The sequence below is a fragment of the Ascidia mentula genome, chromosome 3 (assembly GCF_947561715.1).
Source record: "Ascidia mentula chromosome 3, kaAscMent1.1, whole genome shotgun sequence".
Classification (NCBI taxonomy): domain Eukaryota; kingdom Metazoa; phylum Chordata; class Ascidiacea; order Phlebobranchia; family Ascidiidae; genus Ascidia; species Ascidia mentula.
In genome coordinates this window covers 21,152,439-21,167,097 of record NC_138568.1, presented here as the reverse complement: position 1 = coordinate 21,167,097, position 14,659 = coordinate 21,152,439, and the positions used below count along the sequence as shown (strand labels likewise).

General features: G+C 34.9%; 2 protein-coding genes across 3 annotated transcripts; both read right to left on the bottom strand.

Annotated features, from left to right (window-relative positions):
* Nucleotides 1-804: 804 nt before the first annotated feature.
* On the bottom strand, nt 805-3,123 carry LOC145894841 (uncharacterized). 2 transcript variants are annotated; one of them, XM_082983501.1, is made up of 4 exons: nt 2,722-3,123; nt 2,034-2,178; nt 1,712-1,818; nt 805-1,575 (listed from the first exon to the last, which is right to left on the bottom strand). In XM_082983501.1, exons 1-4 carry the CDS (start codon nt 2,971-2,973, stop codon nt 1,435-1,437), a joined length of 645 nt encoding a protein of 214 aa, XP_082839627.1. In that variant the 5' UTR covers nt 2,974-3,123; the 3' UTR covers nt 805-1,434. The 2 variants fall into 2 exon arrangements, with proteins under 2 accessions (XP_082839627.1, XP_082839628.1); XM_082983502.1 differs by having other exon boundaries at nt 2,067-2,178.
* A 3,860-nt stretch (nt 3,124-6,983) lies between these two features.
* On the bottom strand, nt 6,984-14,433 carry LOC145895279 (uncharacterized). The gene is made up of 20 exons (XM_082984059.1): nt 14,335-14,433; nt 14,041-14,256; nt 13,856-13,987; nt 13,612-13,767; nt 12,830-12,913; nt 12,480-12,711; nt 12,205-12,389; nt 11,775-11,846; nt 11,511-11,705; nt 11,116-11,193; nt 10,865-11,059; nt 10,648-10,719; nt 10,399-10,593; nt 9,886-10,047; nt 9,567-9,680; nt 9,330-9,427; nt 9,086-9,268; nt 8,320-8,579; nt 8,157-8,261; nt 6,984-7,638 (listed from the first exon to the last, which is right to left on the bottom strand). Exons 1-20 carry the CDS (start codon nt 14,359-14,361, stop codon nt 7,628-7,630), a joined length of 2,772 nt encoding a protein of 923 aa, XP_082840185.1. The 5' UTR covers nt 14,362-14,433; the 3' UTR covers nt 6,984-7,627.
* Between the last annotated feature and the right edge of the window lie 226 nt (nt 14,434-14,659).

Sequence of the window (14,659 nt, the reverse complement as noted above, 5' to 3'; positions counted from 1 at the left end):
ATATATCTTCCATCGCGAAGTGGTCGAGTACGTTAATGAAAATTGTGGTTGCAAACAATTTGGCTATGCTCAAACTATAGATTAGTTCGCTGACAAACCAAAATATCACGTACACGTCGTATGTCGGTAGTTGGTTCCTGTGAGTAAGGAAAGTTCATTGGAGTAAACAAAGCGGTTTCGACATGTTGGTAAATGTTTGCTTCTACCGATCCTAAGTCAAACTATGGCCCGCATTATAATTTTGTGCGGTCTGCGACATAAATACGACAAAACGGTTGGCCTTTATTTGCAGGACTCCCAGTTTTATTTAAGCAAGTTATATGCGCTGGTTAGACACATCACTATATAACATCATGATATCCAAATGCCGTGAATTAAAATTCCAAACTATTTAAAATTAACCCCTATAAAAAATGTGCAAACCGTATTTAATGAACTTTTTTTGAGCACAAATTAACTTTGCTCTTCAGTATATACATTCCAGATGCCGTTGTTTCTTACAATCAAACTGTGATTTATTGGGTTTTGCTTTGACACCAGCGCATTTGGTTGATTCCACGCAAAAGTCTGAGATAGTTCTCTTTTTTAGGTGAATATATTGATTCTTCAAGCAGAGGTGGTATAATCTTGAAACCAACCTTTAGTTGTTTGTTTTTACGTTCGATGTCAGAAAAAAACAAAACGAGACACTCGTTTCTTGGTGAAATGTATGAAATATATGATCTCTGAATATACAACACTATAATAAAATGAAGCAAATTGGTACAGAAAAAAGTTCAGTGAAAATTAATAAAGCCTCCAATATACAAAACAGGCAGCAGTTGTAGGTGTCCCAACCCCGAGGCATCGATTATTCATGAAGTAATTAAACCGGCGACATATCTTATCTGTTATGCCTGCCAATCCAATCAAGGCCTAGTTATTGTTGTGGGAACGCACACAATATCACTCTCATTAAATGAGGCATCTTTTATTGCTGTTACACAGAAGTGTGTATTAGCCCAACGTATCCACCGTGTAAATATTGCTATGGCGTCCAAAATTAGTGTGAAAATTTACGAATCAAAAAAACATATGAACTATATGAAGTTTTCAAGTTCGAAACAAACGCAGTAAGTTTGACACTGAGCAAAAATGCACAAGTTAATCTCTATCGCCGCTGGTGTCACCACTTTTCTATTTGTATTGCCGCTAGGGGCGCTGTCGTCGTTTTGTTTCAAACGCGTGCCAGGTGGCTTTTGCGACCTCGAAACCAGACGTTTGTGTGTGGATTTGACCAGACAAGATATAACAGCGGATAGTAGTTTTGTTGGCGAGAATTGTAAGCTAACTTGTCCAATGAAATACTGCATACAAGCAATAGGAGAACAACAGACACAAACAGAAGAGAGATATTCTTAACTCCATTTCGATCCGTTGCATCACCGGATTCTCTCATCTCCATTCATTTGCCAAATCACCTCCTATATTCTTATGAGGAAAAGGGACTTTTGGCACAGCGATGCCAAGAAATTCACACAGAGGTTCCCACCCTTGCGTTACTTCATAAACCAACAATTGCTTTTCAGGTACTACCTGAATATAAGGTTGTAGGGCTGACATAGAATAATTGTAATTGATCAGCTAAGTTGGTTTTGATATTGTAGACTAATAAAACTGTCAAGTTGGGTGTTCTGGCAGCTAATAAACAAAGGTATAATTGAATACCCACCTGTTTCACATTGCGTTCATGCCTTCTTTTTGCACGTATTAAAGCTTTATCATGGAGGTAAGTCCGACCAGAGAAGGGCCAACTTTGGTACCTCACCAGAGGATTGGCTACATAAAAATATTTTTTGTTTGTGATAAATTGATACATTAATGTGAGTGGAGGATGTATGGTATTTTAATCTAACAAATTTTAAAAAATGTCTTTCTTTAATTTCAAAAATTGACTTTCGAAAATGGCAAAATACAGCATAAACATGTACATTAAATACTTTTTATATTTGATGTGAAAGTGTTGTCCAACCACAAAAACCAAAAATAATTACTGCAAATTGCCCCATAATTTTGTCCCTTCGCACCAGTGTAGGTTAAAGTGCATGCAAGTCGAAACATCAAGTCGTTGCTCAGCTGATCCATTTGATTTTTAAAGCTTTTAACCCATTTCTTTTCTTCGCGAGTCGTCAAAATAACCTGAAACAGTAAAAAAGCTATTTTAAGAGGAAACTATGACCAAGACATGCATTGCTTCATACAGTTTAAATATTTGCAATTTATTCCCAACCCTAAATGATTGACAATATGTAAAGTATAGGTGTAATGATTTTCGTTGCTGAGATTGTAGAATTCATAGTTTATAAAAAATGACAATCTTCACAAACATCGCAGAAGTAATGCCATGCTTACGCATAGCAAGGCGGGATCGCCCCACTGCGCAGGCCCTTTATATTTGGTGATCACAGCTCTAATTTTCTGATCATAAGGTTTACAGGCTTCGCAGCCAAGGCATTGCAGCCAAGCTGGATCTTTTCCCGACAAGTCGGAGCGAGATCTGAAAAATCAAGCTCCCGGTGAGGTTTGAACTCATGACCCTGGGCTAACCAGGCCCAAACGCTCTACCAACTGAGCTCCTGTAGCTTGGCTGCAATGCCTTGGCTGCGAAGCCTGTGAACCTTCTTCACAAACATATTGCATGAACCTTTTTTCACACCTCTGTGTAAAATCTTAATTGTTCACCTTTACATCTGGAAATGCATCAAATATTTCCTCCCAGTAAGCATCACATGGAGTGTCCACTGCAGCATCAACATTCTCATACATTCTCCTCATGTCCTCCATATTAAACCCATGTATGACTTGCCTCTTCCAATCCTCACCGAGGTAATAAAAGTTTTCCAAAAAATCATACACCTCATACCCCAGAACTCTCAAAGCTGTTGCCATTGTCTTGGTTCCGGTTTTGGTCAAACCAGCCACCAACACTTTCATTTTGCCGATAATTAGCCTACTTATTGGCAGTTACAGCATTAGGCTACTGTGCCTTTGTAACACTTATATCCAGGGATGTAGTTGGCAATTTGATAGCTTACGAAACTCTGGTTGGTAAAAAATCTTTACTTGTCCTGAATGTATGTAAATGCTGCACAATCAACTATTTTATGATTAGCCTGATTAATAACACTTCTTTATATAAAGCCTCATAAATGCTCGAGGCAAATAAAAAACTAGTTGCGGGCATAAAAAGAATACATGACTAACAGAATTGCACATTTTTTCAAAATTTTATCCAATACATTTTTGCACGTGTTTCGTGTTGCATATTTCCAGTGACAAACAAAAACAAACAACAACGCTGCTTATGTTTTTTTCACCATTTAGGGAACCCCCCTAAAAGTTTAGCACCATAGCGCCCACTATGTTTAGCACTGATGCAGAGACGTAACCTTCGTTTTTACGTTTCAACGCCTTTATCAATTGTATCGATTTTCTTGTTTGTATAAAAATTCTTAAAGTGCAAAATGTATGCAATGATGACCAAAAAATAAATAGACTGAATTGAATTTGTGAATTTGTCTGTATGCGTTTACTGAACTCAAAGCAAAGTCAACGAGTCGATCTGTGATCACGCAGTTCATTGCGGAATGTTTGCTTTCACATTGATATTGACTAACAGTTGGTTGCCGCAACCAAGTTAGTTGCTCTTTGTTTAGTGCACGTGCCTTTTACTAGATATGCAATTTGACCTTGCAACACGTCTGTTAGCCTACTTCAAATATTAAATCAGTAGTTCTTTCATACAATTAGCAGGCGTGTGTGTGCTTCCATGTCAATGCATTTTAGGATTTGTGCAATTTAGAAGTTAAATTTTTCAATTTCTGAACAATAGTAGCTTTATGGACGGATGAAATAGGGGACAACAACATTTGCGAAGAACCCAGCAGGTAAAAAATAAAAAAACAAACTTAATAAATAAATCTTGACTTCTGCATAAAATATGGGGATTTTTCCAACTGTAAACAATTTAGTTTATCGGTATTTCTTCGTAACCATGCGGTTTCAACCAAGTCCAACTTGTTTCAATATTTTTAACTTTCAGATAAAACGACAAACGTACGTTACGGTGTGCAACTACCAGTATTTCAAAACATATTGAAACTAATAAATATACATTTCTTTTTTTACCAGGAGTAAAACAGCAATATGGACGACACCTACGAACAACTTGGTACGAAATTTCAGCCCAAAACTTTTTCTGGACATTCACACGTTTTTTTTTTATTCATGGGATATTTGTATTTTTCTTAAATGAAGATATATTAATTTAATATTTGGCACATAGTGTTGCAGCACGTAGTTGTGTAGCTAAACACATAGTTTGTTCCCTGACAAACCAAGTTATCACCTAACGCAAGCTGTGAGTCAATAGTTTGTTCCAACAAGTAGGGAAAATTCAGTGAAGTAAACAAAGCGGTTTGCACGCAAAGTTGCGAAACGTTTGCTCTTACCATGATAATTTTTGACTTATGGACCCAACCAGTTACACTGTATGAGGTTTAAACGTCTTTATACTGACATTTCCCCTAGATGTAAAATATGTATACAAACTTAGGATAACTCTTTGACATTGTGAGGATGCTATTACGTCATAGTTTTGATTGACTGCTGCAACCATTTTAAATCGTTTTGTTACTGGAATTTTGTTGTAAAAGCCTGTTTTGCGCAGAGAAAACAACACGTAAGACCCCAACTGTCAGTGTACCGGTTTATGAATACATAGCCCAGAAGAAAATGAACGACAAAGCAATCTTCACAGGTACAAAAAATCTTTACAATACAAGACACGTATCCTCTTTGACATTTTTGTCTTATATTATTTACTATGGCTTACGCAACTCAGTAGTCGCTTAAGTTTATTTTATATACAGCCGAGGCAAATGTTACTTACAAAAGTTGCAGCTACAAGAAAAGGTTGGAATCCTTCTTTAAAAAAAGAGGTTCGATGGAATTATTACGTTAAGTTAATTACACAATTAGATAAACACAGCAGTTATTTCAGATTCAAACTTGCACAACACGCTTTCGCAACTTCTGAAGGTTCGGGGTCTAGCAAAAGACAGCTTCAACAGAGGAAACAAAATGGAAACGGAAAAATACACCTCTTACATGGCGAGAGAAATATGTAAGTCCAAAGAAGAACACGACAAGTACGAAAAACCGAAGGAGGAGTTTCAGGTGACAGAACAAACTTGTCAGCATATGTTGGAGTTTTCAATGCTGGAACGAGCAAACGAAAAATATGCAGATGCGGCCATTTTTTGTATGGTAGCACTTCAAAGTTTCGACAAGTTAGATGATCGCAAGAATGCTGTAGGCGGGATTCAGGGGTGTTTAAATGAGTTGGTAGTGTTGGTAGATATGTTGACCAAAAACCAGACCACGAAGGACATGGCCAGAACCATAATCCTTCCATTTATGATAAGATCCACCAGTAAATTGCGAACAATCGGTTCATTGAACGAAGATGTTAAAGCACTTGTTGAAACCGAGTGTTTATATTGCGTTGGCCGCGTTGAGTTTATGTTGGGTGACCTCATCAAAGCAGAAGCGACGCTGGCGACAATTGCGACCAACGCCACACGCAGGGTTGAAGATCTTTCCATACTCGCTCGGAGTCATGAATTACAAGGAGATGTTTACACTAAAATGATCCAAACTTCAGTAAGATCAGGTAGGCCTAAAGTCAAAGATCGGAAACTCGGAGAACCTGATTACAATTGTTATGATTTCTATGAGAAAGCTGAGCAAAGTTTGAGCAGAGCAATAGAATTGTATGAAAGACGTGTCGATCGATCATCCATCGAAAAATTTCAATTGGAGAAAGCTTGCAAAGATAAACTAAGGGAGTTAAGTGAACAACGCTCACAGATGGACTACAACCTGTACGTTGAGATTGATCAGTTTCAATGTGTTTGCTAACAATCCTTTAACGATCCCGTTTGTACAAAACAAACACAGGAGCAGCTTTGTCTTGCAGAACGTGCAAAACTGTACAGAGTATTACATGAGATAAAACTGTAGTGTTTATGATTTTTCTTGTTGCATTTTATATGAATATCGTCATTTCACGTGTATAATAACGACTTGCCACTGCTCACCAAACGAATACTTCTTATCATTGTACGATTTCGTTAATCACCTGGTGATGTTGGCTTTGTAAGCAGTACATTTATTACTTGGTTTCCAGTTAATTTGTATTGAATGCGCTGCCCAATACACGTCTTTTGGTCCTGATGATAGCTTTATAGCAGGGGTGCTTATTACCAAAGAAAATTGAAGAAAAAGACTACGATGCACAAACAGTAGACTCTGAGGTTAAAAAATCTATTTGGGGGCTACTGTTGCTTAACTGAGAAAAATTGATTGCAGCTGCATTAACAAAGCACACGGGGAGGTTATGCAAAGACTTACCTCAAAAATGCAAATGACAGGTCAGTTAAATAATTAATTTTTTTGCAAAATCCAGTACCATTAATTGTTGTTTTTTTAGCAAAATATTGACTAACCAGGGGGGTGGCTAAACAATTTGTCCAGAGACTATAATTTTGATCAACATTAGTAGAACTAGGATTGATCTTTCATAAAATCACGAAAAATCGACTACCGTAAACAATACAATTTTCCACAAATATAGCCTAAATTTTGAGCTACATTTTCACCAAATTTTCATCAGCACCCACCAGCAAGTAACTACCTAATTGAAATAGCCCCAAACCCCACTAAACTGCACCGAACACCCTAAAAATTCGCCATGACAACGCATGTGCGCTTATTCGAATGCACAATACACCCCCATGCATCACTTGTTTGCTCTGTTGCGTGCCCTTCCGTTGTGACAAAGGTCCACACGTTGGGCATTTCCCACCACCGAAACTTATTTTCACAGAAATACCAATATGCGTCCTCGAGCGTTGCCAACTGCGACCATCGTTGTAGGCGTTTATAAATCTATATTCGCGAAACTACAATCTACGGCTTTCACAAAATCAAATCAATAAACACGATTAAAATAGATGAAAGTCACGATGGGCACGGCAAGATCACAAAGGCAATTTCAAAAAAACAAACTGGATAATAAACAAACAACTTTTGTATATATTGCACAGGTGCTGAGCACAGGAGGACAACAAAGTTCCAAAAACAAAGTATGTTTGAAAACGTATAAAAAAAGTGCAAAGATATGAAATAGAGAATATGTACATTTGTAAAAAAAATTATTACAAGAATGGAATCGTTGTGCAAAACACCAACACCAATTTTTTCTATGTCTAAACTTTTCAGTGTTTCTTAGACAGTGCTTGCTTTAGAGTATATTTGTCTTACATAGGAAAGATGCCAGAAATATTTTGACTAAAAATCAACGTTTCCATTCTGATGATATAAAGTATAAGAGGTGGGACAAGCCATAGTGATTGCAATAGAATGGGGAATGACATGCAGCATAGATTAAGAAGGCATTGAAGTGCTTTGTATTTTTGTACATATTGATTTAAAGTGTTTTATATTTTTCCATTACTGATGGTTCGTTTTGGGCAGAAAGACGTTTTGGGTTGGAATTTACTTTGCCATTGCCCTCAATTGTTGCCTACATTTGTTCTGAAAAACAATAAGATTTATTACAAAACAATGTTTAAAATATCTATATGTGCCAGTTTTTATTTATTATGCACATTTAACCAGAATAACCATACGGTGCTTATTTTTTTAGAAACATGCCTATTTTTGACTTGCACAAATAGTTTTCCTATTTAAACATGGTTTATTCTTCATAATCAAAACTAGCAAATTACATATTTTTAGAGACAAGCTAGGCTAAAAAAAACAATATTATGGAAGTTATTCAACTGATGCCAATCATTTTTTTAGTGTGCGTGCAGCTTCAGGTTATATTGTGTTAAATAAAATTGTTTTTGGATAATTATGTTTCGTACAAGTGATTTTCAGTCCTACAAAGCTCCTACTCAAACATAACTCAGAACATCAAACACATTTTCTAAAACTGCCTCTGATTAGGTAATAAAGATAATATTTGTGAAGATAAATAGTGTTAAAAGGTGAGATGCACGGAACTAGACCATTTGGTGTAAATATTGTTTAGCGTGCAACAAACCAACCTGCAGATGAAGTAGACGTCAGTTGTTGATTATTTGTTTTGTTATTTGAGCCTCCTGCTATATTGAACTTTGGGTTGACAAATGTGTTGCCAGAGAATGTAGTATCTGATTAGTACAATTTGATAGAAGGAATTACAACCACAAAATATATATTTTATCATACTTGCTTGATTGACATTTTTTGAATCAGAATGTTTGCGTGGTATTTCAACTTTTACACCAAAGTTTGTTCTGTAGAGTTTTCCTTTTATTTCCAATGTAAGGTCAACTATTTCATAACCATCATGTGGAGCGAACGTTAAAACAAAATTTTGTTGCTCCAAAATGTTTAAAAATAGTTCCTCTAGGTCAATTTTATTCTTTGAAAATTTAACTCGACCACTTTCACTTACAATAGTTAGTTTTGCTTCATTTTGATCGGATCTAGTAAACAAATTCACAAACAGCACATTAGGGACATTATTTCCAGAAAAATTGGGGTTCCTTTCTAAAGTGAGTAACTTTAAATAATGATGCAGAATTTACAAAGTGAAATGATTATTGCAGCAGATATAGGGGTGGTTATTAACTTTATGCACAAAAACGTAATTTTGTCTTTCAGTTTCAAAATAAATTAAAAAATTAATGTGATGTCCAGAAACAAGGGACAACACCACAGCTAATTCATCACTTAGATTAGAACTATAATGGTAAAAAAATACAAGAAAAATGAAAAATGTCTATTTTGTACTTAAATAGCTTTTTTTGAAAGTTGTAAAATGTTTGCTGTACACATTTGCCACTTTTGTCAATGTTACAGTTTATTAATTATAGCACATAAATTACTAGATCTGATGCATTTTTTGGAACAACAACCTACCAAGAAACTACTTCAATATTTAAAATTTATTGTTTTGTGAAAATTGTATACCCTTTAAGTCATTCAATACCTTAATGTGAGGCCAAGCAACACTTGAAGATTGGGATTTGAATTGTGATTAAATATCATTTTGTCACAAATAAGAAATTTCCAGAGTCTTTCAACACACTCAGAACTTTCATTTGCAGGGAATCCACCCAAAACTATTTTTTCTTTCGACCAACCAAAAAGTTTTTTGCGGATTATGCGAAACCTACAAGTAAGACACACTTTACTAATAAATTGTGCTTAGAAAACACATATATATGACATACAAGGTAAAGTGTGTTACTTTAAATGTAAACATCCCCTCGCCATTGTAGGATAAAGTTTCATAATCTTCCCATGTTTTGCCATCTTCACTAGATTCAATCTGACATTAAATAAGTGTTACCACAACACAGCTTAAAACACATGTTATTAAGTTCAACAGTTTATGCAAGTCATTAACTACACAAGTATGCTACACAGTAATGGCCCTGGTTTTTCCAAAAGTGATTTCTAAAACTTACCACAACTAGTTGTGGAAGATCTTCACACACAAAACATGTTGGTAAAGTGATGGTGACATCTTCGGCGAACTTTAAACCACTTGGTCCACAATACAACACTGGAGTAATTTCTTTCTGTGGAATAAAGTAAACCATGATCATTCATATCTACATACCAATTATAGTCAACTGTTTATAATGAAGTAAGTATTGATTGTTTATACAGGAGAAAAAACTGATAGGAGCTTGTTAAATACAATAATATCCAATGAAAACAAATAAGACATTGACAAGAGCGTTCTTCAATGTTTGTTTTTGATGAAAATATGCAACCACATACACTGTGCTTCGTATTTCCATAGTAGCTACGTAGACAAATTTTTTCCTCTGTATCCAATGCATTAGGAGGAATATCAACAATGCAACCCATCACTTCAAGTTTGCCACCTTCCACACCAACCACTGATGACTTTGTCCTCATTACTTTATATTCTCTTTGTTTCTGCGAAATTAACTGTTTTGTGAATTTTATAACTTTCAAAAGTCATTTTCTAAAATGCAAGTCATATAATTTTTTTTCTTAAAATCAAGATTTCAAGATTTTTCTTGGTTTGGGTTGAGTTTTCATTAAGTTCCCTTTCTTCAGTTTGTCGTTTGTCGATCTATGACTATATGCTTGCTTGTGCACTGCTTTTATAAGAGACTGACATTAAGTTCCCGAACATACAAAAATCTATAATTTGCTTTCATAATGTTGTCAGAATACCAACATTCATGACTACCTGCTAGCGTTTTGACAACTTTTCACTGTTGATTAACAACTTTAACAAGTCTCAAGTGGGCAATTACTTACAAGACTTCTTGTGTTTTCTTTTAAAAACTGAAGACCAAGCTCAGTCAACAAATCCCTAATTTTACTGTCAGGTTGAAGATCTAATCCAGTCGGGAAGTTTTTTGTCATTTCAATGTAAAATTGTAACGCTCTTTCTTGGCACCGCCTTTCAACTGATACAAACTGAGTTTCATCCAAATATTGTTCATTGAGTGCCTGAAAAAAATCATATATGACAATAAATAGTTTCTGATGGGAAAAAAATCTTACTTTATGCATTTCCTGTTTGTAGTGTTTTTTGGTATCTTCTTCAGCTTCACACAAATTGTTTCTCCAATGTTGCTTAAAATAAGTTTCACTTTTGAACTCTTGCAAAAAAATCTCAATTTTTGAAAGAATAAACTTAGACACATATTTTGCTATATCGCACTACTTCATGTCCCATTCCATTAGCATATTATTTCAAATGAAACAGAAGTTTACTCACCAAATATTCTTCATTCTTTTGTTCATACACAAGAAACTCCTTGTCCAGGTTTTCATCCAAGTGTTTCAAGTACTTTGCAACCAAGTCACTATTGCCAAAATTGAGTTTGCTCTCAAAGTTTCGCCGAGCTTCTGCTTTTGAAATGTAATGTTCCCCCTTGATGGAGGGTTGACTGCGACATTGTTCTTTGCAAAACTGCAGTAAGTTTAGAATCAGATCTTTGATGATTGAAAGAATTATTTATAACTTACCTTGTCCATTCGTTTCTTGTAAATATTTATGCTTTCTTCTGTGGCTTTTAAAGCCACACTTGTGTTTTCTGCTTGCATCTAGATTGGTAATTTTAGTCATTCATGTTAGATGTGACCGACTTTAGGATTTCTCAAAACTTTTAGGGACAATTTAAACTTTTCGTAAATGGTACATTCAAGCTTGTCAGATCTACTACATTCCTGGTGCAATATACTGCATAAGCAACATGTGTTTAACTTGGAGTTGGCAATCATTGCTACCAATTCTGCTTTACACTAAGTTTGTATATTAAATTTTCAGCAGTCTTACTTACTGGTTTACTATGTACAAAAGAACTTAAATTTAGTACATTATTGCCAACGTCACAACCAATGGTTACATAAGTTTCTCACACCAGTTTCGCTTCATTGATTTGTTTCAACAAGGCAAACTGTAAGTCCATGTTTTTATCCAAACATTTGCGGTACTGGGAAAGCAACTCAACATCGCCAAAATTTGACTTGCTGTTGAAATTTTTCAGAACTTCTGCTTTAAAATGTTTGTGTTCTTGTTCAAAGTGAGTTTGGCTATAACATCCATCTTCACAAAACTGCAAGAAAAACATGTGTGTTATACATTGTTTTAGCAAATGAATAAACAAAAGTCATTTGGAAGTTACTTTTTTCATTTGTTGTTTATAGGTATTAATGCATTCTTGAATGAGTTGTTCAGTAATGTATTCTGCTTGTACCTAAACACACAAGAGAAGTTTCAAAAACTTTTTTATTGTATTCTTCTAACATAGGAACACAACTCACGTGTTTTTTTATTTGAAACATGACAAGGTTAACAACAGTATGGCTAGAATTCTTCTAACATGTTTTTTACAAAAAAAGTTACCACCCAAACAAAGTAAAGGGTTAACACTTTTTATGGAGCAGTTAAGTTTTGTATTGAAACAAGCATGTCATAAAATATCTAACTTGTCAAAAAGAAAAGTTACTGAACAAACAACAAACACAGTTTGTTTGTTAAGTATTAAATTATAAATAACATCATTTGTTGTATATTTTCATTTTTATGTTGGTTTGTGCAATCAAAGTTATTACCTGTGCTATCGCCTTAAAATCAGGCATTTTCCCGTTGTTCAGTGCTTTGAAGTAAGACAAGCTTAAGTTGATAAGATCAGTTCCTGTAATTGGATTGCCGTTGACTTTTTTTATCACAACTTGTTCTCTCGAAAATAGTTTTTTCACAGCTGAATTGATTGTTTCAAGAAATTCCTTATCTAAATCTGTGACAGATAGAGAAAACAATGGTTGCATAAGTAATAACATGAGTGAATTGTATTTTATTTCGTGTGACAAGTTATTTTACAATTAACCTTTCATTTGAAGTTCATCTGAGTTTCTTTTTCTCCAAACCACACGTCTTCCTGGATATGGCATCAAACAACAAGAGATGTTTTCAAAATTACCATGCAACACCTTCCAAACTGAATCAGCTTCTGATTTTTTTTTAGTGTGGTGCAAGATTTCCTGAAGATATCTTTCGCTATCATCGAAACCCAATTCGTAATCCATGTCTTCCCAATCACGAATAAGAAACATCAAGTGCTTGAAATATAATTAAACTTAAGTATACTCTAGAAAAAAGAGTGACATAAAAAAGAGAATTTAGTTAACGAGAGACAGATTTGCACAGTTTCATGTGGCATAAAATAAAATCCCAAACCTGAAAGATGGGTCTGTCAGTGTTGTATCCTTGTAAGATCTTATGTGAAGATAGGGCACAGTCATTGTCCACTATTAGAATATCCTGTAAATTACCATTTTTAGAATATTCTGTGAAAAGCTGTCAAATGTGATTTAATTATTACATGATAATATCAGTGAATTTAATCAATCATGCTATTGCAAAGTATGCCGCAGTAGGTACCGCTTACCATTTAGGTTAAGCATAGAGTTCCTAGGTGAACTTTACTTTAGTTTATTGTAAGTTTTTAGGTAAATATGCCTCAGGTCAACAAACCTGGATTCCTTGTACTTTCTTCAGTAGTATATATTATTTTCAGTCAACCCTTCTAATTTTACCAAAGAACAAAACAAAATTTATTTAAAAAAACAACATTTGCAGTGCATAAATGGTTGTGCAGGGCATTTTTATGATGAAATCGTGGTTTGTACAATGCAGTGTTTTCTGATTAAACTATCCAAAGGCATGTAATGAATCTTAAATAGAAACAATAGCAAATCCAAAAATTCCAACTATATATAGTTGTCCAAACAGTTTGAAACTGGTTTTATTGACAATTGTGCACTTAAAGTTATTCACATATAGAAGATAAACTGGTATTTAGTTGCTATTGGAAGCAGTAAGTCGATACCTAACTAAACATGTGTTACCTATAATTCAAAGTGGTGGTGGAGGCTCCAGTTTAAAAGAGTATAAACTTGACATATTAGGTAACAACTGAAGCTTTGCGACTAACAGAGGTGAATCTCATAGACACTTACCTGAAGAAATTTTAAACTGCTATTGTCTATTCTGTGGCTGACATTGTATATTTGAATCGAGCTCATCAGAGTGCTTAGAGCAACTATAAAGGAACAGTTTAGTAACATGCCATCCAAGCCAAACAACCCTTGGGTGTCCATAAGAAACAAAGCCACCTAAAAAACACTGCATGTTTTTGGGCTGCAAAAGATCATGTAGATACACTGCAAACACATATTTAAACATTCACTTTGTATATATTACTTTTGTCTTTGGTGTATCAATAAAAAAAGGTTCATCCCAAATCCATATTCCTTGTGTGTGGGCCTCGTGACCGCCTCGCCATGGAAATCCTTTAAGAAGTTTATCTTCTTTACAATCAAGCCACGAATCTGACTGTTGGAAACAACATTAAAAAAAAGATAAAATTAAATTTTAGACTGACTTACTTTGTTATTATTCTTGGCCCAAAGGTATCGCAGGAAAAAATTCAACATGAAGGATTTTCCTGTTCTTAAAGCACCAGCAATTGAATAGATTGCAACCGGTGTGTTGGCCACGTCTGGTTGTCCAAATATTCGTTCAAGTGCACATTCATCGATTTCAAAAATGTCGTCTTGTTGAGGAACTGGTCGCAATATTTGTACAGCTCCATGGGAACGGCTCTGAAAAAAAAACAATTGTTCAACTACTACAATTTTTACACACAGAATAGTTCAATCAATAATCATAAATTACCCTACCGCAACCACAGAATGCATTTCGATCATCAGATGAACAATCACATAGTTACCATTATATAATATACAGAACTGTAACTACATCCATATACAAATGGACCTGCAGAAATAATTCGCGTTCAGTGAGTGACATGCGAAGTACAAGCACTTAATTGTTTATTAATCAAATGGAATTTAGCCACAAGTGCGAATCGGATTGGTTAATAACCCGCAAATAGCTGGCCAATGTGTTAGGTCTTCAAGATTTCATAAAACTAAATAGCGCTTTTTCAGACTTCTATAAATTTTCTACTGAAAACTAATCTTTTATATCAAATCAAGAAAGGTT

Coding starts and splice junctions, on each gene's coding strand:
- LOC145894841 (XM_082983501.1), bottom strand. CDS start 2,973: ATGAAAGTGTTGGTGGCTGGTTTGACCAAAACCGGAACCAAGACAATG. Junction 2,179..2,721: donor ATGCATTTCCAGATGTAAAG/GTGAACAATTAA, acceptor TTACTGTTTCAG/GTTATTTTGACGACTCGCGA. Junction 1,576..1,711: donor ATGAACGCAATGTGAAACAG/GTGGGTATTCAA, acceptor CCTTATATTCAG/GTAGTACCTGAAAAGCAATT.
- LOC145895279 (XM_082984059.1), bottom strand. CDS start 14,361: ATGATCGAAATGCATTCTGTGGTTGCG. Junction 13,768..13,855: donor TTGATACACCAAAGACAAAA/GTAATATATACA, acceptor AGTGTTTTTTAG/GTGGCTTTGTTTCTTATGGA. Junction 12,712..12,829: donor CTGACAGACCCATCTTTCAG/GTTTGGGATTTT, acceptor TTATATTTCAAG/CACTTGATGTTTCTTATTCG.